General features: G+C 41.3%; 1 protein-coding gene across 10 annotated transcripts in view; it reads left to right on the forward strand.

Moving 5' to 3' along the window:
- CADPS2 (calcium dependent secretion activator 2) overlaps positions 1-23,107 on the forward strand; it is a 575,994-nt gene that overhangs the window by 518,449 nt on the left and 34,438 nt on the right. For 7 of the 10 annotated variants that reach the window (XM_033958190.1, XM_033958192.1, XM_033958189.1 and 4 more), the window contains 2 exons: positions 2,299-2,406; positions 11,888-11,935. In XM_033958190.1, coding sequence (XP_033814081.1) covers positions 2,299-2,406; positions 11,888-11,935 — 156 coding nt within the window. The remainder of the gene's footprint in view (positions 1-2,298; positions 2,407-11,887; positions 11,936-23,107) is intronic. The other 3 variants (XM_033958191.1, XM_033958196.1, XM_033958195.1) reach the window with 1 other exon arrangement.

Below are 23,107 nucleotides of genomic sequence, written 5' to 3' on the forward strand. Positions count from 1 at the left end.
ATTCTTATGAAAGGAGAAGGCAAGAAAACACAGATTCACAAGAGGAAAGCATAAAAAAGGAACGTCACAAAAGCCAGGTAAAAAGTGGCTTATTTAAATAGAAGTCCAGCCAAGTATAGTAGGGAAAGATGAGGGATTAAGGAATCATTTGTTCAGGAAGACTGCAGAGAAATAGTGATCAGCTGAAGGTTTTAATCTGAGGTAAACAGGAAGGTTAATGGATCTGATGGAAGGAAAAATTTGGGATAGTGTTCAGTCTGTTTTCCTGGGAGTTGTGTCTCAAAATGAGGTTTGGGGGTTTTTGTGGTCCCTGAGGTAGAATGGCAAAATACTGGCCATGGCTGGACCGGGACTGCATAATTTAAGAAGTGCTTGTGAAATAGCAGTGAAGATCCTTGATATTTTCCTCAGTCATTCGTTGTTTTGTCTCAAGCGTGTCCACTCTGCTTTGAAATTGTGTTAAGTCTGTTTTCATTGTGGAAATATCCTCCTTGATTTCTTCTGAGTCTTCCTTTTGTTACCTTACTTTTATTCCTTGGGAAAAAATGAATAAAAAATATTTAACTTAAGAAAAAAGCGCTTGTGAAAGTAAAAGTCAGCACAGCTTTGTCTCACATGGTTTCGTCTATGTACCAAACAACACAGACTTGCTAGAAAAGTAAAGCATGTTGGAATCTTGGTTGCTATAACTGGGACGCCAATGTGTATCTAGCAGACTCTACTGGAACCATACCTAGTATAGCATTCAGGTTATCTAAATATGCAGATTCATCCTTGACTAAATATATGTAACTATCTTTTGAATATTCATTGATGCAAAGCATTAATAAAGAAAGCTAATAAAGAATATGAAGAGAATCTCACAAGACGAGGTTTTGACCATCACCGTGTTGTTTACACCTCCAGAATAAATGAGGCTAAGGCAAATTTCTGGTATTGTGAGTGTTGAGATAAGAGGACAAGCGTTACCCTATTAAAGATGGACAGTTTCAGGAAGATGAAATGATTCTTAACCTTTAAAGCCAGATATAGCTGCAGATTTAGATGGATGAGTGCAGCAAAGTTAAAGGGTCATGGCTTTGATATATCACCTTTCAGCAAGAAAAAAAACCAAGTAGATTCACAGCACTGTTTCTGTTCCCAGGGCAAGGCCTGTGTTGCAGCAGTTAAAAGTTTGCCACTTTTTAGAACCTCCAAGTACTGGCCACTGCTGGGTACAGGATGTTGGGCTAGATCATGGGTAGACAATTCCGGTCCTCGAGAGCCGGAGCCAGGTCAGGTTTTCAGGATATCCACAATAAATATGCATGAGATAGATTTGCATCTCAAGGGGGCAGCGGATGCAAATCCATCTCATACATATTCGTTGTGGATATCCTGAAAACCTGATCTGCCTCCGGTTCTCAAGGACTGGAATTGCCTACCCCTGGGCTAGATGGACCCTTGGTCTGACCCAGTAGAACAATTCTTATATTCTTACAGTATGTTGTTAAGTTCCTGCTTTTTCAATGGAGCTGCTTGAATTAAAATAGCTCCTGATAATGTGCTGCAAAATATTTAAGGGAGCTTTTCTAGAAATTTTAAGGTGTGGAGGGGAATGGAAGAGAAAGATGGGTGAGGATGCCCTAAATTGTAAAGGAATTGGGACTTGTATAACCACCTTTTTGTAATTTTACAACCACACTCAAAGCGGTTTACATACAGGTACTTCAAGCATTTTCCCTATCTGTCCTGGTGGGCTCACAATTTATCTAATGTACCTGGGGCAGTGGGGGATTAAGTGATTTGTCCAAGGTCACAAGGAGCAGTGCAGGGTTTGAACCCACAGCTGCAGGGTGCTGAAGCTGTAGCTCTAACCACTGCACCACACTGTCCTGGGAGAACGGTATAGAAAATTGATTAAATAAATTTAGCATTAAATTTTGGATTGTCCTCATCTCCATCCCAGAATTCCTGTCCTTTAGATCAGTTCTGTTTAGGGTGAAGTGGAGATTCAAATTTGCCTTGCCCAAAAAGTTCCCTTGACTTTGAATCGAATCACTAGGAAATGCATCTTCTACCAGCAATTTAATAACTTAATTTGCAAAGACATGTAAAATAGAAAGTCAGCTCCGGCTCCAGAGGGAGTTTTTAATAGATATCTGAAAATAACGTTATATGATATATCTGCTGATAATTTGTCACACTTTTCTACATACGCGCAAGCCAGAAGTAAAACCATGTCATGCATTCACAGTTCTGAGTCTTTTGACACGGTGAGTCATAGATATCTGTTCTCTTGCTGTTTCTTCCCTGCAGAAACCCGGGATGGATCTGGCAGACACCTACATTATGTTTGTCCGTCAAAACCAGGATGTACTCCGAGAAAAGGTCAATGAGGAAATGTATATTGAAAAGTTGTTTGATGTAAGTAGCTACCCTTGCAAGGCATGCTGGCATCATGGTTATACAATGAAGGGATAAGTTGCATTTTGACTGTACTATGCATGCTTGTCTCTTGGCCATTCTTGCCTATTGTACTCAGTTTTGTTTCGTGTGCATGCAACTTAGTTGTTATCACGTATTTAGCCTCCTATAGGCCCTGATGGAGGCTTTCTTTTGCTGTGTTTCCTGCAAGCGTGCTGTCTGTTTGGGGTTGAGTAAATTTAAAAAGTTTGAATTCAAGATTCTTTTTTTTTTTTTTTAACCTATGTGCAAACCATTTCTTCATTTGTCTTTTCAACTTGTTTCTTTATTTACCCGTTGAGGTTTGATTTGTCCCATTTCCTCCCCCCCCATTTCTCTTTGTGGCTGGACAATTAGAACAGTATTGTAATGGGCATGCACACTACATCTGCCAAGGATTTTAAAACAAAACTTACATCATCTCTTGCGTTAGTTGATGAATACTTAGGATGCATGAGGTACTCACTGGAATCACCAGTAACTAGTTTGGGTATCATAATACAGTATATAAAAACAGAAGCTTTGCAAACCGAGTCAGACCAAAAGTCTATCAAACCCAAATATCCTGTTTCCAGCAGCGGCCATGAATGTAAGCCTATGAGATAATGTGACTGCATTATATCATGGGAATATGCAGTGTAACTATGAAGCATTTCAATTAAAGAAATGGTTTGGGGTTGGTTTGTTTTTCAAATATAACTTCCCATATTCTGGCTTCAGCAACTTTTTGTAAAACTTGGAATGAAGGGTAGATCTGTTAACTGTTACTTTTTCAATTGCTAAAAAAAAAAAAAAAGATTTATGCTCCAGGTCAGAATGATGTCTGAGGGCAAAAGCTTGACATGCTCTATGCACTTCGGTGGAAATCCCTGCAGAAAACCAGTGTGCACTTAGATGCAGCCGAGCGCGGCCCATTGCAATACCGATTCTACTGAGCCACGTTTGTTTCAGAGACGTTTGTGCATATCTTAGCTCCGTTCTGGCAGCCACCTTTAATTATGCAACTTACTGCAAATGTTTTCATAACAGCTCTTCTCAGCCCTTACTGTGACACGTTAGCTGCGGCAGTCACAGGAAGGTCCTGTAAACGTTGATTCTCGGCTGCAATTTGTAATGTCAGTGTTTTTGTTGTTTGTCAGAGTGGGCTTTCAAAATGAGACTTATCTCATATTATGCATTTGCGGCCTCTACCAGGCAGCTTTACAACAAAAGTATCATCTGTTTTTAATAAGCCAAGTGTTAATATGTGTGAAAAGAATGATTTTATAAAAGCTTTGATGCCCTGCAGGGGTAGAAAAATTATCATCCATCCAGCTGGCACTTTCATGAAATACTGAAACCATATTAGCAAGTTCTGCCTCAGTTTGGTATAGCACTGAATCTGCCAGCATATGTTTCGTTTTCAAGGGTTTCTTAGTTTGTTTTTGTCTGTATCATTCAGGAGGGTTAAGTTGAGCTTGTCGTCATGCATCTCAGGGGTCTCTTAGTCATTATATTCAACTCCTTGGTTCACTTCTTCATATATGGAAGATTTGCTTGTTAAAAGTACAATCAATTAATGATGCATGTATATCTTCATGCCATAAGTGGGGGGGTTTCTAATTTGTTTTTCTCTTTCAAGTAGATCAGAGATACACAAAAAAAAAAAAAAGGCATTGTTTAGATTTGTACACAGTGTTTTTTTTGTGTGTATCTGCCCTGAGTTAAAGAACATAATTGTATCATGTAGCATTTCTGTAGAAATACAGCGACTGGAGGATAATATAGAAAGCAGGCTTGCCCTTACTGCTTTATTTTCCATTGCATTTCTTCTGGAAACAGTTTTCATCTACTCACTTCTTGACCTCTTTGGGCTAAAATGAATTGTAAGACCTGACCCATGTGCTCAGGAAGGTCCCTTCTTGGCTTTTGATTAAGTTTCGGAACCAGTTCAATACCGTGGTTTTAATGATCTCGCCGGGTACACAAAAGTAATAACCATGGCTATAGCTGGAAGTTTAATTACTTGTTAATTTAAAAAAAATATTTGTATTACTCTGATATAGAAGTCACAAATCAGAGATTTCCACAGGAAAATAAAAGCCTAATTCCTTTTGTGGCTTAAATCTTTGCTGATCATTAACTTTTCTGACCTGTTTTACAAATATAGATAGGGCCCTTTACAAAGAGGAACTCTTTCTTCCATTGTGTGCCTGTGACAAAACACTTACATGAAAGCACCCGACAGTGCAGAAGCCGAGAAGCGTATCAAACTTACCATATCAAGAAAAGATACTCTAACTTGTAACAATCACTTTTTTAAAAAATAGACTATTCAGTGCATTAATAAAATTTGCAAAGAAAAAGTTCATAAACGGAAAATAACATTAAAATTGGCAAATATTTCGCACCAGCCTAAGTGAATATATCTAATGCTTTCTCTGTTTTTACGGCTAGAATTCAGTGTTCTCAATAAATCTAGTGTTGCTGTGATGCCATGGAAATAAATGTAATGTTATCCACAATTAGTTAGGTGAAGTAAACCTATCAATAATAGAAAAACCTTCACCTAATCTTCTCAGAAGACCTCAGGGACAGTGGCTTAGTAAAGGGGGAGAGGGCAGTCCGCCCCTTGGTGGGAGTGCCAGCACCTCTCCTCCTCTCTGACCCCTTGCATGTGTGCCTTCCCTTCCCTCCGACACCCCAGACACAAAGCACCCCCCACACATACACACACCTTCTGATCTCCCTGACCCCTCCCACAAAATCCTGGCAGTCTAGTGGTCTGGGGGGGATTGACCCTGGTTGTCTAGTGGGCTGGGACCCCCATATCGAGAACCCTCTGCCACCGCCCCCGTACCTTTCGTTGAAAATCACAAGGGATGCCCACTCCCACCATGAAGGTCTGGCTCTTCTTAATGGCAGCCCTCTCCCTCCTAGTGCATCCTGGATGCATTGAAAGGAGCCTAAGGTCCCGATTGGCTTAGGCGCCTAAGGCCCCACAGCCAATCGGAGCCTTAGGCTCCTCCTAGTGCATCACCTGAGCCAATCAGGAGCTTAGCCCCCCCCTCCCCGTGCATGCTGGTGATGCACAGGGAGGGGCCTTAGGTACCTGAGCCAATCAGGACCTTAGGCCCTTTCCAGTGCATCCAGGATCCACCAGGAGAGAGAAGGGCCATCAAGTTGGCAGGAGGTAGTGGGCATCCCTGCTGCCTGATTTTTGACAAATAGTAGAGAGGGGGGCGGTGTTGAGGGTGGAAGGTTCTTGAGCCTGAGGGGATCTGAACCAACCCTCCCCCAGCCCACTAGACCACCAGGATGTTCTGGGAGGGGGAGGGGTGATCAGAAGGCAGGGGGCACTTGGTGTCGGAGGGGGATGTCAGGAGGTTGTGGTGGCGGGGGGTGGATAAGTGCTCTTCTGCCCTGGGCACCCCCTACCTTCGCTATGCCATTACTCATGGGCTACCTTCAGACTATCCACAACTTTATAATAGTTATCAGATCACAATAGCCAGCCTCATCATTGGTCTCTAGGTTCTTGCAAAAAACTCAAAACATATTTTTTCATTCATCAATTTCAATTCATATCCAAATATTATTTTTCTTATAACTCTTTCTGCAATAGATCGTTTAAAGGGCATAACAAATTCTTTCAAGAAATACTCATCTTTCAACAAGCTTAGGAACCTGGAGACCCATGAAAAGGCTGGTTACTGTCATCTCGGTACAATTATAAAGTTGTAGATAGTCTGAGGGTAGCCCCTGAGGTCTTCTAAGAAGATTAGGTGAAGGTTTTTCTTTGATTGATATGGAAATAAATGTGACTTCTCTGATCCCATAGGGGTCGGTTCTATACCTGCGGGTCTTCATTTAGGCACCTGGAGGCAGCATGAAAGGAGTCTATTCTCTAATAAAACCTAGGGGCCTGGGTTCCATTATAAAATACCAGCATAATCTGGTGTCAGTAGGCCTAACATTTAGGACTTGAACTTCTGCCAGCCGTTGGCAGTTACCCATGTAATTTACAATGTTCTGTAAGATGGGCACTTTAAATTGGAAACCTTTTCATATTTTGCCCATGTTCTACACCCTTCCAAATATGAGTTATTTAAGGTAAGCGTACATTTGCAGAATGATACCTAAACACCCTTCTACCATTTACACAGGTTTGTGCACAAATTGCATTCTGTGAAGTGTGTAAACGCAGACATTTAAATTAGACCACCCAAACAAAACAAAAACTCCCACCAGAAATATTTAGAACTACCAAGCACACAAGCTACCAGGGCAGTGCTGCTTTCATAGCAAAACGAAAGAAAGGGCCTCAGTTATATAGGTGGGGGGTAACTCTCTCCACCATCCATCCATCACAGGCAGAAAAAAACTTTAATTGCAAAAAAGTAGCACATGAAATGATCTGTCACAAGCCCAGGCTTGTGCTACATGCATGCACAAAAAAGTAGCACATGAAATAGATAATTTCATGTGCTACATTTTTGTGCGTGGATTAGGAACGCGTTGCTCCTCTTGTTTTGGATTTAAACATAACGTATTTTTTTTGGACCATAAGACGCACTTTTTCCACCCCCGAAAAGGGTGGGTGTTTTATGGACCGAATACACCATGTGCCCCACCCCCCGGTACTTTTTTTAAGTGGCGGTGGTCCCGTGCAGTCTCCTGCTGGATGGCTGCCTCTTTGCAGAGCGACGCACAACGCAGGAGCGCAACCTTTGCGTTTCCTGCCTGGTCCCGCACCGCTCTGTGAGGGCTGCGATTGGGTGTGATTGAGTGGTTTAACGGCAGCCAAATTTTTTTTCTTGGTTTTTCCTCCTCTACAGGTGGGCACGTCTTATGGTATGGTGTGTCTTATGGTCCAAAAAATACGGTAAGTATATTTTGTACAGGATGCTTATAGTTTTTTCTGCCTATGATGGATGAATGGTGGAGTTTTTGTTTTGTTTGGAAGGTATTTATTAACTCCCAGCTTCTTTTTCAATATTATTGTAGACATTTAAATTAGAGAATTACCCTTCTAGACAGCAATTTTCAAAGGAGGGCTGACTGGAAAATGCCCTTCTTTCAATCTGGGCTGCCATAGCATGAGCACTTTTATCCAGCTTTGAAGGGAGACGTTACTGGGGGCTTGTTTTGGGTGGAATTGGAGAATAACATACCATAGAAGTTTTATCTGCAGAAGAAGGTAGAGGAGAGTTCGTGAGACTGTCATGGTTTCGAAAGGGAAATTGTGTGCATACTTTCGCTTTGAAAATGAGGTACAAAGTGTGCAGATACAGGGTAATGATTGAGTTTTGTGCCTGGACAGTTTGAAAGTTGCTACATACTTAGCATTGTGAAGGGGACTAAGGCTCTGATTGGCCCAGATGCCTAAAACCTCTCCTATGGGGCATTCGAGCCAATCAGAGCCTCAGGCCCCTCCCCAGTGCATCCCAAGATGCACCGGGGAGGGGAATTCCCATTTAGATGACCCAGGAGTGGGTCCGCATCACTCTTCAACTTTGAGGTAAGAGGGAGGGGGGGCGGCGGAGACAGCGGCAGGCAGGGTGGGGGTTACTTGCCAGCAGGGGAGAATGGGCATCTCTCCCGCTGTGGGGGTCAGGTCGGGTCAGGTAAGGGGGAGGGGGCAGTGGAAATGGTGGCAGGGGAATTTATTTGCCAGCGGGGGAGAGTGGGCATCTCTCCTGCTGCGGAGGGGGGGGGGGGGGTCGGTCAAGTTGGGGATTTGTGAAGCGGGAGAGTGTGGGCATCTCTTCCACAGGAGGAGAGGTTCTGGGTCAGGTCGCGTTGAGGATTTGTGCAATGGGAGAGTGTGGGCATTTCTCCTGCAGCAGGGGTGGGGGGTCGCTGGGGCAGGTTGCATTGGGGATTTGTGCAGTGGGAGAGAGTGGGCATCTCTCCCGCTGGGGGTGGGGTGGTGTCCAGGTCTGATTGCGTTGGGGATTTGTGCAGCAGGAGTGTTTAGGCATCTCTCCCGCTGCTGGGGGGGGCTTTTGGTTGTGTTTTGGGGTTGTTGTTTTTTTGTAACGTGTTTTTTTTCTGCGCATGTGACCATTGCTGTCACCAGCGATGGGCACGTGCAAATTTAGCAAATCTTCATCTGCTATCCGCCGACTTTATTTGCAAGCGGGTTTTTTTGAAAATGTATCGCTTTTTTAGATTCACTATCAAAACGGCTGCGTTAGCAGACCGTCGCTTTTTTTACGCGGGTTTTTGAAAATCCTGCTCTGTGTTTAACCTGAGCCCCAAATTAATAGCTCCCTTTAATGCAGGGGTTTGTGTACAATGGTGATAGTGCATGCAGATTTCTCTCACGTATATTATTTGTGGGTATCCTGAAAACCTGACTGGCTAGATGTGTTCTTAGGACTGGGTTGAGAACCCCTGTTCTAAAGCAACTTTTTGGCATTCCATGCTTTTTAAATTAGGAAGCCTTAGATAACCTTTCTGGCTCATGCCTAATTATTAAAAGAAAAATGTTTTCACTTAGTATTGCTCTTTCAAATAATGTTTTAAAGTAGCCCAAAATGGAACAATAAATCTAAAACGAATGACCTTTGAGTCCTTTTTGGTAGATACAGATTGGGAGAAATGCCACTGTGAACATTAGACTTACATATTTTCTACTACTATTAATTATTTCTTTAGCACTACCAGACGCAGACAGCACTGCACCGATTCGCAAAGAAGACAGTCCCTGCTCGAAAGAGCTTACAATCTAATCAGACAAGACAGACAAACAGGATGTCGTGGATACAATCTTCCTGTTTCAAAATAATGACATGAGTATTTAGGGGTCATTTAATGAGTAATGTGGCTTAGCATGTGTCACATATCTGCCACAGAGCGCAGTCAACCAATTGGGTTTGAAAATGATCCTGTAAGACCAGAGGCTACATATTTACTTCTGTGGGCATCACAATAACAATAGATTCATGAACTTTGCTTTAGAGATTTCTTAGGAGTTTATTATTAGTAACTGTGTAAAGTCTAGTAATTTAGTTTGAAGGTTCGAAGACATGATGAGAAGAGAAATAGGGATAAAAATGTGATTTTTTTTTTTTTAATTTCCTCCTTACATGCTTATAAGCAGTTTTATTGTAACATTGGGATCTTTTTACTAAGGCGTGCTAGCCATTTTAGTGCGCGGTAAATATTTGCGCACGCTAAAGCGTTCATAGGATATAATGGACGTGTTAGCTTTTAATGTGCGCTTTAACGGCTAGTGCGGCTTAATAAAAGGGCCCCAAAGTGCTGGAAAATTAGGTAAGTGGCAAAAGCACAGTAGCTTATCCAGTTAAAATTGTAGGTTGCTGTAATATTCCTTCTGATAAAAAAAAAAAAGTACATCACAGCAAAAAGAATTGTTGACCAATTCAGAACATAAGAAAAAAAAATATTAAAAATTATTCCCACTTTAAATGCAAACAGGCCTAACTTGGCTGAAGAAAAAAAAAATATTTTGAAGGGTGGGGAAAGCTCATACTTGCTGCTGCCTCTTTTACGTCGTGACGGGATAATCGCGCGCCGACAATTCGGCGCAAGACAGAAGCACGCGGGGGAAAAAAATAATTTTTAAAGAGCTCCGACGGGGGGTTGGGGTGGCATCCCCCCCCCCCACTTTGTTGGTTAGTGTTCACGCTGCTGTTGCAGGGGGGTGTGGGGGATGAAACCCCCCACATTATAGAGAAAACGGAACTTTTCCCAAAAAAAATCAGAAAAAGTTCAATTTTCTCTATAATGGAGGTTTCCAACCCCCCGAACCCCCCTCCAACAGCAGCGCGACACTAACCAATAAAGTGGAGGGGTTGCCACCCCAAACCCCCCGTTGGAGCTCTTTAAAAATTACTTTTTCCCCGCACGCTGGCGTCTTGCACCGAATTGTCGGCGCGCTGGCGTCTTGCGCGCTACTGACTATGAACCCTTTTACGTACTGGAGGCATCAATGACAGCAATTCATTATTCTGTGTAATTGCTTGACCCACCTGACCACCAAAATCAATTCAATTTTAATAGCACTACTTTTAAACCTTTGCTGGATAAATTGTGTCTGTAGTTACGCTTACAAAAAAACATGCTACTGAACAACTAAAAATTAAGCGAGGAAGTTCTAATTATATCTTCCAAAACACTGTCGGAAACTACCAGCAGCATCCAGAAAAGCACAAAACAAACAGATGGCAAAATAAAGTTCATGCAATACTTCCTGGTTAAATAAAACTTAGGGCTCCTTTTACTAAGCTGCGGTAGCGTTTTTTGTGCGTGCTAACCCCTGCACTACACGGAAAAGCTAACGCCAGCTCAATGGAGGTGTTAGCGTCTAGCGCGCATGGCATTGTAGCGCGCACTAAAACCACTTAGTTGTTAATGATAAGAGTCATGAATCCTGACTTGGCTCTGAGTATCTAGGATTTCTGCTTTAGTGGAAATCTGTACATTTTAATGTAATTTGGATCCAATTTGCTGAAGAATGCTTCCTCATAACCATCCTTCCTCCTCCTGCTGACAAAAAAAATCTCATTAAGGGCCAGATGTGCTAAAGAGGTTTTCTTATTTTCTGTTATAGGCAAAATGCTTAAGTGTAACTCAAAGAGACTACGAAGAAGCATGCAAATTTCTTTTATTTATTTATTTATTTAACAGTCTTATATCCTGCTTAAAATCTCTGTGGGTTACAATAAAATCAACGTAAAAACAAGCATAAACATAATATGAAATCAAACATCTTTCATTAACTATTCATTATTAGACAAACAGGTGGATGTCGTTTGTAATTAGCAGGGAACAACCTGCTCACCTCTGTGCCTTAAGATGGTGCTGTATGCTTTTATTACTGTTATGATCCAGTATGTATATTAATTATCTCAATCCAACCAAAGTTAAAAGTTAGAATGACAGGTAAGTTCTATGAAAGCAGACACAAACTTGAACGATGTCCTCCCCTCTCCTTTTTAGAAGCATTTCTATGTTTGCATGTGCTGATTAATTCTACGTTGTGTATTTTGAGAGTCCTGAAGGCTGTAGCATTTATTAGCGCTCCCTGTCCAGATAATGAATGGGTTTTGAAAGACTAGGACATTATGGATGTGTGTTGATAACATAGAAGCATTGAAGGGGCAGGGAGGGATTCCTGTTCTGCCTAATCGTTTCATGTCCTTTGAGGCATTCTCTCATCAGTTTCTAAACTCATAGGGAGTCTGGATATACTTAACATCCAAAGTGCTGGGCTGTTCTCTGGGCCAGCGAAACCTTAAAAACCTCGTAATCACAGTTTGCTTCAATTGCATTAACTGCTCAGTTGTTCCGTAACCCACCTTGACACTTGCTGGTAACTATTTCTGTGCAAAGAGCCCGACTGTGCTGTCCATTTTGGTCAAAAGATCACTGCTGACTTGAATGATAATTGCTTGTCCATGCCATGACTGTTGTTTTCCTTTTGCATCTGTAGAAAGGGATGGATGATATAAGTTCAGTGATGTACTTGAGGCTGTTTGAGGTAAAAGTGTCTTTATTTTTTTCCACTAAACATTATCACTTTGTGTATCTCATTGTGCCCTGGGGTTTGGGGGGAGATTGTGCATCTCATTTAGTTATGTTTGTCACCGTGTCTGCTGGTAGTAGTAGCTCATTTTGAAATATTCCTGTGAAAGCCGATGTGTATGTTTTCAGTGGTGTATGTGTGTGTTAACTCAGTTCCGTGCAGATATTAGAAACATTTGTAGGTGAGCAACAGCTTCAGGCATATGAGAACAACCAGTGTTTGCTGCAGAAGAGAAGGGAATTAGATTTTCATAAACAAAAAAAACATGTACACCTCTTGAGTTCTATTTACCGTTTTATATAGCAAATTACATATTCTGCAATTGGAAAAACACTGTATTAAAGAGAAGGAGAGATTAACTTTGGTGTAGCAAGATTGGGTTGAGTTCTCTATTTGATTGATGTATCTATTTAAAAAAAAAAAAAAAAAAAAAAGACTTAATTCCAAGGAAGCTAGCTAGCATTTCTCCTGTCTGTAGGCAGTGTCCTACCTACCATTTTTTTTAATAAACTTGGTTAAATTTGGTTTACAAATTGTGCAAACGTTGGAAAAAATACGCACTTACAAAATAGATAGCATATGTCATGCCATTCCCCCTGTGGGGGAAAAGTCAAATAATTTGACAGGCCTAAATCAAAATTTGATAAAAATGATTTGATAAAAATTTAAGAATCAGATTCACTAAGGGGCTTTTTTTGCTTATTGAGGGTAATTTTAAAACAGGTCATGTAGGTTGGAAGGCAAATAGGCATATATTTTGAAACTCATTTTTAAAGACACTGGTTTAGGTGCCAGTATGTGTCTCTCAAATACCCTCACAAAACCTGTTGAAATTATGGCTAAAAAGCTATCCGGTCTGTTTATATCATCCGGGGAGCTGTGTAAAAGAGAATGGCTGAAGAATGCACGTTTAACGCTTGTGTGGAGTTAGTGACTCTGCCTGCTCTCTGCCCAATCTACAACCCTGAACATGTGGCTCACGCCTCTTTTTATCATTTAACCTTTTATTTATTTTAAAATTTTCTACACCACCTAAGACCTAAGCTATTTACAACGTATCTTAGCCTTATAGGTTTAACATTTCATTTCTTTCTCCTTTTGAGACTGATTTACTAAACTTTGCCCTTACGGGGGCATATTCTTTATTCGGCACCCCAAAACCAGCGCCAACTAGAACGGCGCCTAGCGAAATTCTATCAAAAGATACGCACAACTTATAGACTAGTGCATGTCATAACATTTATTTATTTCTAAAGTTTCTAGACCGCCTATACTAAGGAGACCAGGCCTAAAACCTGTGCCTAACTCATGTGCGCATTGGGCATATTGTAGAACAATGTGCATAAATTTTAGGTACGCCCACAATCCATCCAGTCTCCTCCCCCTGGCCACACCCTCCTTTCAGATTCACACACTTAGAACTGACGCACAACACTTTTATAGCATGCACTTACCAAGCTGTGTGCATAATTTCTCAATTATGAGGAGTTAATTGACAACTAGCGCCACCTATTAGCTGTGATTTCAGCGGCAAGAGTAGTGCTGTGGAACAAAATGGCAGGAGATCACTTTCTGATATTTTACAATTTTTTAACGGTTTTGAAAATTACATTGTTTATAGAAGCTTTATATTAATGAATAATGCTGTAATGAATTTATAAGCTGTTGTTTTTTTATATATGCTGTGTGTTGTCTGACAATTCTGTATGTTTTTGTGAACCACTTAGGTTTAAAAATAATATAAATTAATCAAGAGTCCTTTTATTAAGGCGTGCTAACTGATTTAGCGCGCACTAAAGATTTGGGTGCGTTAAATGCTAAATTCTATGAGCACCTTAGCATTTAGCATTCTCTAATCGGTTAGTGCGCTTTACGAAAAGGACCCCTAAGTTCTGCACGCAAACTGGCTATGCACACCAATTTGTGCACACATTGTAAAGCGCTATATACATAATTTGAGGACATGTGCATATGTACGCTCATAGGCCTATAAATGTCAAAATTCCACCTAAGCTCTATTCTGCAAATACCTGTTTAACTTGCATACCGTGTATTTGCAAAGGGGGGGGGGGAGACATGGGCAGAGGCTTGGTAGGGCTGAAATTTATGCATCTGTTTTCAGAACACTGTTAAGTACGCACATATCAAGGACATTTAGGCATGAGCATTTATGTCAGCTCTGTGGGTGGCATAAGTACATTTATCTAACTTTTAGGCATGCATATGCTAGTATTCAAGTTTCAAGTTATATTATAATTTGATATGCCGCGTATCAAGCTTCTAAGTGGTATACGTTAAAAATATAAAATCGGGGGTACATAGACTATGACACATTGATGTACTGATATGAAAGGGGAAGAACTACATTTCAAAAAAGGACAGGAAGCCAATAAAGGCTAGTGCAATAGGAAGGGACCCATCTGTAAGAAACACAGGCTCCTTATCAGGGAGTGTGTGGTGCAGTGGGTAGAGCTTCAGTCTCAGCACCCTGAGGTTGTGGGTTTGAATCCTACACTGCTCCTTGTGACTCTGGGCAAGTCACTTAATCCCCACTGTTCCAAGTATGTTAGATATAGTGGGAGCCCACTGGGACAGTTAAGGAAAAATATTTGAGGACCTGAATAATTTATAATCAGCATTGAATTCTAGGATATGGAATATGAATTATATATATATATATATATATATATATATATATAAGAATTGTCCTATGCATATTTTTTTTTAACTGTAAACTAGTTTCTAGGCTTCATTTGGCCCCAGAATTCTCCTTTATTTCCCAAAGTTAAAAACTAATTTCTTCTTATTTTCCATGGCAATTAAGTTAGCAGCAGAGCTGTCATTACCTGAATGGTCTCTTGTTGCACCACAGTGTCCTGCCCTCTGCTGCTGATTGCTTTTTGCATTCTGTCATCCTCTGTTAGCACGGAGCCAATCAATCATTTCTCACCCAGGAACAATGTTCGGTAAGGGTTCACAGGCTATGCAGCTTGTTCACGCTGTCTGACTTGTCACTTATGATCATGTAAAGCTCCCAGATCTGCCAAAGATCTGTGTGTGCCTGCATTAACTTGTAAGGCCAGATTTATTATTTCTGCTAAAATGGAACCTACATGCTATTTCCTTACACTAGGGGTGTCCAACCTTTTGGCTTCCCCGGGCCGCATTGGCCAAAAAAAAAAATGTTTCTGGGGCCACGCAAACGCTGCAGCATGACAGAGGAGGGAGCCGGCAAGACAGTAAACACCTGGAGGCAGCAGAAAAAAACACTGCTTCGCCCTCGACCGGGGCCGCACAAAATACTTCACGGGGCCGCAGGTTGGACACCCCTGCCTTACACAATTTATTCATAGTGGCCCGAATTCTATAAATGGTAACGGGATCAGCAACCACCCACAAAAGCGGCACCAATTGTGTGTCAATCACATGACAATGCCATGTATAGAATTGCGGCCACATCGCAGATAGGTGTCGGAAATGTAGGCCAGGATTTTTGAAGGCCTACATTTCAGGCTCCTATCTATGACCAGAATCGCAACTATAGAGGTGCTCCTTTTACTAAGGTGCGCTAGCGTTTTTAGCACGCGCTAAAGATTAGCGCGCACAAACCATGCGCTAAATGAAAAATACTAACGCAAGCTCTATGGAGGCGTTGGCATTTAGCGCACGCTAAAACCGCGAGCGCACCTTAGTAGCCCTGAGAGTACTTCCGGCAATAACCATGCCTATTTTACCCTTTAGATGCTGGTAGGCTGCTCCATAGTCACGGTTACAGCACTATTTGTAGAGGCCCCATATTGGGGATTTTTTTTTTTTAAATGACAGTTTAATTGATTTTAAATGATGCAATCAATTACTGTATCGATTAAAGGCAATTAAACTAATTAAATTAGGCGGTGGTAGGATGGCTTCCACTACCTAACTTTTGGCGGCTGTTGTAGAATCTGGCTCATTGTGCCAAGAAATAAATTTTCCTATAATTTTTTTGAGAAAGTTAAGCTCCACAAAGGAAAATTTGGCAAGCTAAATTGTGTGCACAAAGCAATTTGAAATTATCTGATTTTTAAAATTTTTCAGTTTTGGGCAAAAGTCTTACAGCCATTTTTTAGCAAAAATGCTACTGTACTGATTTCCCCCCTCCCCCCCTATGGATTTCCATTTCAAAAGGCGTAGCAAATAAAAACACATTTCAAAACTGAACCTAAAATTTAAAACTCAACCTTTAAGAAATCAGTTTTGTCTCCATAACTATGAATATTTTAATAATCACTTACATTTTCCAAGTCTGGAAAAGATAATAGCCTAATCGGGGCTTCATGCACACGCGAACATCGATATGATGGCATCGCGCACGCACGTGACATCATGGCGACATCCATGCAATTCCGGGTGCCTCCAGCTGTAGCCACTACCTTTGGTGTGCCGCGGCTCAAGAAAGTTTGCGGGACATTGATCTAAGGCAGGGGTAGGGAACTCCGGTCCTCGAGAGCCATATTCCAGTCGGGTTTTCAGGATTTCCCCAATGAATATGCATTGAAAGCAGTGCACGCACATAGATCTCATGCTTATTCATTGGGGAAATCCTGAAAACCCGACTGGAATACGGCTCTTGAGGACCGGAGTTCCCTACCCCTGATCTAAGGGGTTCTTTTACTAAGCTGCAGTTAAAAGTGGATCTTTCCCAGATGCTAAAGCAATTTTACTGCAGCAGTAAAATGGCCCATTTCCTTTTTTTTTTTTTTTGTATTAATAGCCATGAGTTAATGTCACCATTGGCCTGCGACCATTAAAAAATAGTATTGCGTGAGAGCTTACCATCACCCATTTTGTAGGTGGTAAGAGCTCATGCGGTGGATAGTGCCTATAGATTTGGGAATTGCCTCAATGTATCCCATGGTAAGCCCTTCTAAACTAAGCTTGTACATGAGGCAGTAGAGGTGTTAAATGACTTGTCCAAGGTCACAAGTAGCCATAGTGGGAGTTGAACCGGGCTTCACTGGTTCTCAATATTCTTCTACCAGAGGACTAAGGAGAAAATGTCAGGTTCTTTCAACATGAAACAAATATGGAGGCTAATTCTATAACAGGGCACCTAGGATAAAAGGTAAGTGGGGACTTATTTCAAGCAAGTGGCATAAAAGAACACTTGCGTGTAAGGTGTGACCACTTATACCAGTCCTGTAGCTGGTATAAATGTTTGCACCTATATGTAAACCAGAACAGGCCTAAATTATAGAATACAATAACCTACACACACATTTGCATGATCCTTTCAAACTCAACAGATGCACACCCCCATTGGCAAAGTACATACCATCAAGATGTGGTGTGCACTTTTCTGCCAGATAGAGTCTATAAGGATTCATTTATTTTCTTTCTTGCCGCCTGAAACTAGGTGACTTCAGTGGCATAGTGAGGGTAGGAGGCGTCTGGGTGGTAGCGTTCCCCATCTTCTCCACTCCCTGCGCCTTCCCTCCCCCTCCCCAGTACCTCTTTAACTTCACCAGCATGAGCAGCCCATCCAACCTGCTGCCCGTGCCGATCTCGGCTCTCCCTCTGATGTCACTTCCTGGTCCCACAACCAGGAAATGACTTTAGAGGGCATATCGAGGCGGGCGCAAGCAGCAGGCTGGATAGGCTGATCATGCTGGCGAAGAGTTAGAGGTATGATGGGGGAAGGGAAAGTGTGCGTGTAGCAGGGAGGGGCAGAGAGGAGGAGAAGTACCAGCGCCCCCACCAAGACAGTGCCTGGGTCAATCCTCCCCTCATCCCCCCTTCCTATGTTACTGGGTGACTCCTTGTAGAATTACCCTATAAGGTGGAAGCTCTCAAGGATACTTTGAGGCCAAAAGTATTAATTAACCCTTGGATATTTTCATCTGTTTTCCTATGAAAGTTTGCTACAGGGCCATATTAAAAAAAAGGGCCTATACTGAAGTCATATTTGACCCAATAGTGTTTTAAATTTGAATACGAATAATCCAGGGCACTACAGTGCTAAATCCTACTAAAAATGAACACTTGATCTGATTTCATGTTGGTTTTTTTTGGGTGGTTATGTTAAATTGGTATTCAGCCAAATAGTAAAATATGCTAAAACTAATTGAGACGTCACCTTTTATAAACTAACCCACAAAGACTTTTTTCATAAGCTGACTTTCATACATTCATAATTAATGAACTGCTTTACATGTTATTGCATCTGAGAAGTTCATTCATTTTAAATTTGAATGCAATTTTTCATGCAGATTATAACTATTATTTTAGAAATAATGTCTGCATGTAAATAGCACCATATGTACATGTATATATTGCATGCATGTGTAAACACTGATTTCAGAAGGCTGCTGTTTACACATGGAGACTTCAAGGAGGTTCAGTATGGATAATATTAAAAGCTACATTCATTCCCCATTTTACAAAGGAAAGAATGACACAGTGACAGAATTTGTCGCCGTCCCCTCAGATAACTGGGAAACCATCCCATGTCATTCTTTAGTATCTATCTCATCCTCAGTCCTTCTACACCATCATTCTTCAATGCAAGGCTTGAGGGTCAGTGGCTGAGCCCATTCATACTCTGATTCTTATTTGAGCCAAGTATAGGATAATGAAGTCATTATGACATCACTAATGAGGTTGGCTCATAGGCATTGGAATGAGGCATTATGACATCACAATCTCAGTTATGGAATGTTGCTACTATTTGGGCTTCTGCCAGGTACTTGGGACCTGGGTTGGCCTCTGGAAACAGGATATTGGACTTGATGGACCTTCGGTCTGTCCCAGTATGGCAACGCTTATGGTGTTATATTCTAACCATCCCATGTCATTCTTTAGTGTCTATGTCAACCTCAGTCCTTCTACCCCAGCATTCTTCAATGTAAGGCTTGAGGGTCAGCAGTTGTGCCCATTCATACTCTGATTCTTATGTGAGCCAAGTATAGGATAATGAAGCCATTGTGACATCACTGATGAGGTTGGCTCATAGGCATTGGTGGAATGAGGCGGCATGACATCACAATATCTGCTCTGGATATCATTCTTTAGTGTCTATGTCTACCTCAGTCCGTCTACACCGGCATTCTTCAATGCAAGGCTTGAGGGTTTTGCCCATTCATACTCTGATTCTTCCTTCTCTCCTTAAAGAATAACATGGGGATGGTTTCCTGCGGGGACAGTGACAAATTCTCTACGATCACACTAGCTCCAAGGCAAGCAAAGACTTTTAAAAAAGCTCATTTAGGCCAGAACTTTACATGAGAGATTAGCCCTCTATTTCTTTTCCCCTCCAAAATGAAGCCAAGTCTAAATTGTGACCTAGCTATTTAATTGGTAGCACATACAGGTGTAGGTTTGTAAACTTGGACAGCTACATATGAAAGTTGCAAAATCTCAATGGCCACATTTAAGTGCCTATGCCACCATGTGGAAGCTGCCAGATTTGTGCCAATAATTTTTTTTCAAGTACGTACATTTATAAAAAGGCCATTCCCTTCTACACGTGCTTACAAATAAGCATGCAATCCTGCAGGTATATTAGAAAAGGCTCTGCACTGGCAGATCCTTTTCTGAGAATACCACCAGAATTAAAAACATCAGAACTTTTTTTTTTTTATTTTTAATTTATAGTTTCTATACAACCAAAAATGGTACAAGTAATACTGAAATACATATAGTTAGTCAATACTGACTGAAGAAGATATACAAAGCAATATACTAACTTATATAGTTACCTGCAAAACTGCTGGTATTCTGTACATTTACACACACATGGAGGATACCTAGTTATAGAATTGCTCTTTCAGTGTTTTTTCTGTAAGTGGCATTCACTGCTACATTTTACCCTTCAGGGTTTATACTGTAACGTTTAGTTTTACTCAGCTATACAAAGTAGGGTAAATATAGTCAATTAAAATTCATTAAAATACTGTACCAAGAATACCATAATATAAAATTAATTAACTAACAAAATCTATTTCATCTACATTTAAAATCTACAATAACATGTAATACAAAGTGCAAAATGCTACTAATAACAAAATCATAGGCCTCAAAACTTAATCATTAAGAACCTTGAAGACTGATTAATGGACTCTATTTTAAAGCTTTAGATAGTACCTGTAGCTTTCCCCAGCCTCTGATTTTGTTATTAGTAGCATTTTGCACTTTGTATTACATGTTAAAATTTTGTTAGTTTTTTAGGATATGAATTGAATTAAAGAAATCAATAAATTAAATATTTAATTAATTTTATGTTATGGTATTTTTGGTATAGAGGGGCATAATCGAAAGGGATGTCTAAGTCCATTTACGTCCATCTCGCAAGTCGTCCAAAGTTAAAAAGAGCCTAAGACACATTTTCGAAAGATATGTCCAACTTTTTTTACTTTCAAAAATCGTCTAATTATACGTCCAAGCCACTAAATTGTCTATCTTTATACCACATTTCCGTCCAAATCCAAAACGCCTAGAACAAGCTGTGTTGGGTGTGGGAGGGGTCTGCAAAGTGATGGACTGCACACCCAGACATGCCACCTAAATAGTGAACTTCACAAAAAGGGTGCCATGTCTTCTCCCTACAGCTCCCTTATAGGTGACGGTGAGCCCCCCAAACCACCTCCAGAATCCCCTAGACCCACTTATCTACCACCCCAATAGCCCATATGGCTGCAGGAGCCACTTATATGCCAGTAAGAAAGAGTTTTGGGGGTGTATAGGGCAGTGCACATGTTTCAGTATCAATGCAGTGATTACAGGGGCTTATGGGCATGGGTCCTCCTCTCTATGGGTCCCTAACCCACCCCCAAGACAACTTAAGCTGTTTCTGGGCTGGACGATTAGGCTTTCCTAAGCCAGGCGGCCAGGTAATGATGATCTGGAGGCTAAAATTTAAAGTTATGAATAAAATTTTATGGGGGTGGGGGTTGGTGATCACTAGGGTAGTGTGTGTTATGTTTGCAGTGCTTATCTGGTGAGTTTAGGTGGGTTTTTGTGACTTAGACCATGTTTTACATGGTCTAAGTCACACCGTCCAAGTTCCGTCTAGGCTCTGTTGTAAAACTTTCGGTTATACATGCTGTACGACTAAGTCTAAGCCGGCCCACGTCCCGCCCAACTCCCGCCTTCGTCACGCCTCCCGAAATGCCCCGTTTAGCTTTTGACATTGAGCGTTACTATGAAGGCCTAGGTCGTTTTTAAATACGTCCAAAACCCGGTTTTATTATCGGCGCTTGGACGTTTTTGAGAAATGTTCATCCAAGTGCCGACTTAGGCCGGTTTTTGGACGTTTTTCTCTTTCGATGATGAGCCCCATAGTGTTTAGTTTTATTTACAATTCTCAATTTGTATGATAAGTAATGCTTTATTTGTACAGTATAATTGTGCAAGGAAGGGCATTTTGAATCCCATACATGTGCAGAAGCATCCATGGCAGGTTAAGACTGAGCGAAAGGCGCTCATTTGAATCCTAACACTGCTCCGAGCTTGTAAAATGCAGTATTGGCATAGCTAATTACCAAGAAGGAACTGCACAGGGGAAGAGGCTCCCCCGACTTTTTGATAATTTGGAGTATATTTTTTAAATGCTCCCAGAAATGTGTGCTGGTGCTGCTTTCTCAAGAGTCTTGAAATGTGATCAGTGAACACAATTGTGATTTGGCAAGAGACCAGGAAGACACGTCTTTTGCATGATGCACCTGGACATGTGTGGCAAGATCGGTGGAATCAGCTAATTAACAACACAGGCTTAAACAGGCACCTCATCTGGCATTGTAGTTAACTTGTCTGTTGGTGCGCAGCAGGATCTGGTAGGGCTTCTTATTTTTCTGCCCTAATAGTCTGCTGCCCACCTAATTTTGCCTTATTGTCGGCCACTATTTACCACAGTTTGAGGCCCTCCCAGGAGGCTAAATTATTATCAAAGGATTAGGGAGATGTAGCCCTTGCAGCCCTGACATTTCTGATTTGCTTGTCTATGCCAGAACACTAATTAGGTGTGACTAATCAAGAAAAATGTTCCCTGCCATAGAAAACCATTTAAAAGAGCTGAGAAGTAGAAATGCAATTCAAAAGCCGAGCAGTGTTCGGATTTGCTGATGCTCTTTAAATTTCCACCAAAGCCTTAATTCACCTTTAATTGTACCCCCCCCAAAAAATAAAATAAAGAGTAATAATCATCCACTTGCAACCTGATCTGAGTTGTTAGCTTGAAATGAGATAAAATAGTTTCAAGCAGACAAAGCTAAAAGATTCAGATTTCCCAAAGAAAAGATAAAATAGGTTGTTTTCAGACATTGTGAATGAAGGTTGTAAATACGACAGTATGACTGTCTGGATCTTATATATATTATTATTATATTATTATTTTATTTTTTTTTAATTTTGTGTCACATTATTTTATTTAGCAAATAAAAAGGTGCACGGTACATTGCAAGCTGTGACAAAGGTGTCAGGTCAAAAGCGCGCCGGGACAAAGTTTCAAGTTTCACGGTTCATAGACAACCCCGCGAAAGACAAAGGCGCGTGCAGACAATTGAGCGCAGTGTGGAGGTGCGCGCCGCAGAAAATTACTGTTTTTAGGGCTCCGACGGGGGGTGGGGGAACCCCCCCACTTTACTTAATAGAGATCGCGCCGCGTTGTGGGGGATTTGGGGGGTTGTAACCCCCCACATTTTACTGAAAACTTCACTTTTTCCCTGTTTTTAGGAAAAAAGTTAAGTTTACAGTAAAATGTGGAGGGTTACAAACCCCCCACAACGCTGGCGCGATCTCTATTAAGTAAACTGGGGGGGCTCCCCAACAAAAACCCCCGTCGGAGCCCCTAAAAACTAATTTTCTTCAGCGCGCGCCTCCATCTTGCGCTCAGTTGTCGGCGCGTGCCTTTGTCTTTCGCAGGGTTGTCTATGAACTGTGACAAATAATGAAAAGACTAGCTGTTCACTGTAAAGAGAGAGAAGCAATAACAATATGGGGGGAGGGGTTTTTTTGGGGGGAAGGGGTTGTAGTTTTTGGTTTTGTTTTGATTTGGGTTGATTTCCTAGATTCCAAGCCCGTCAAGACCTGCTCCAGCCCTAATAGAGCGACAGCAGGGGTCAAAACGCTACGTGGCTGAGTTTTCACTTCCAT

This window comes from Geotrypetes seraphini, chromosome 9 (assembly GCF_902459505.1).
Source record: "Geotrypetes seraphini chromosome 9, aGeoSer1.1, whole genome shotgun sequence".
Taxonomy (NCBI): Eukaryota; Metazoa; Chordata; class Amphibia; order Gymnophiona; family Dermophiidae; genus Geotrypetes; species Geotrypetes seraphini.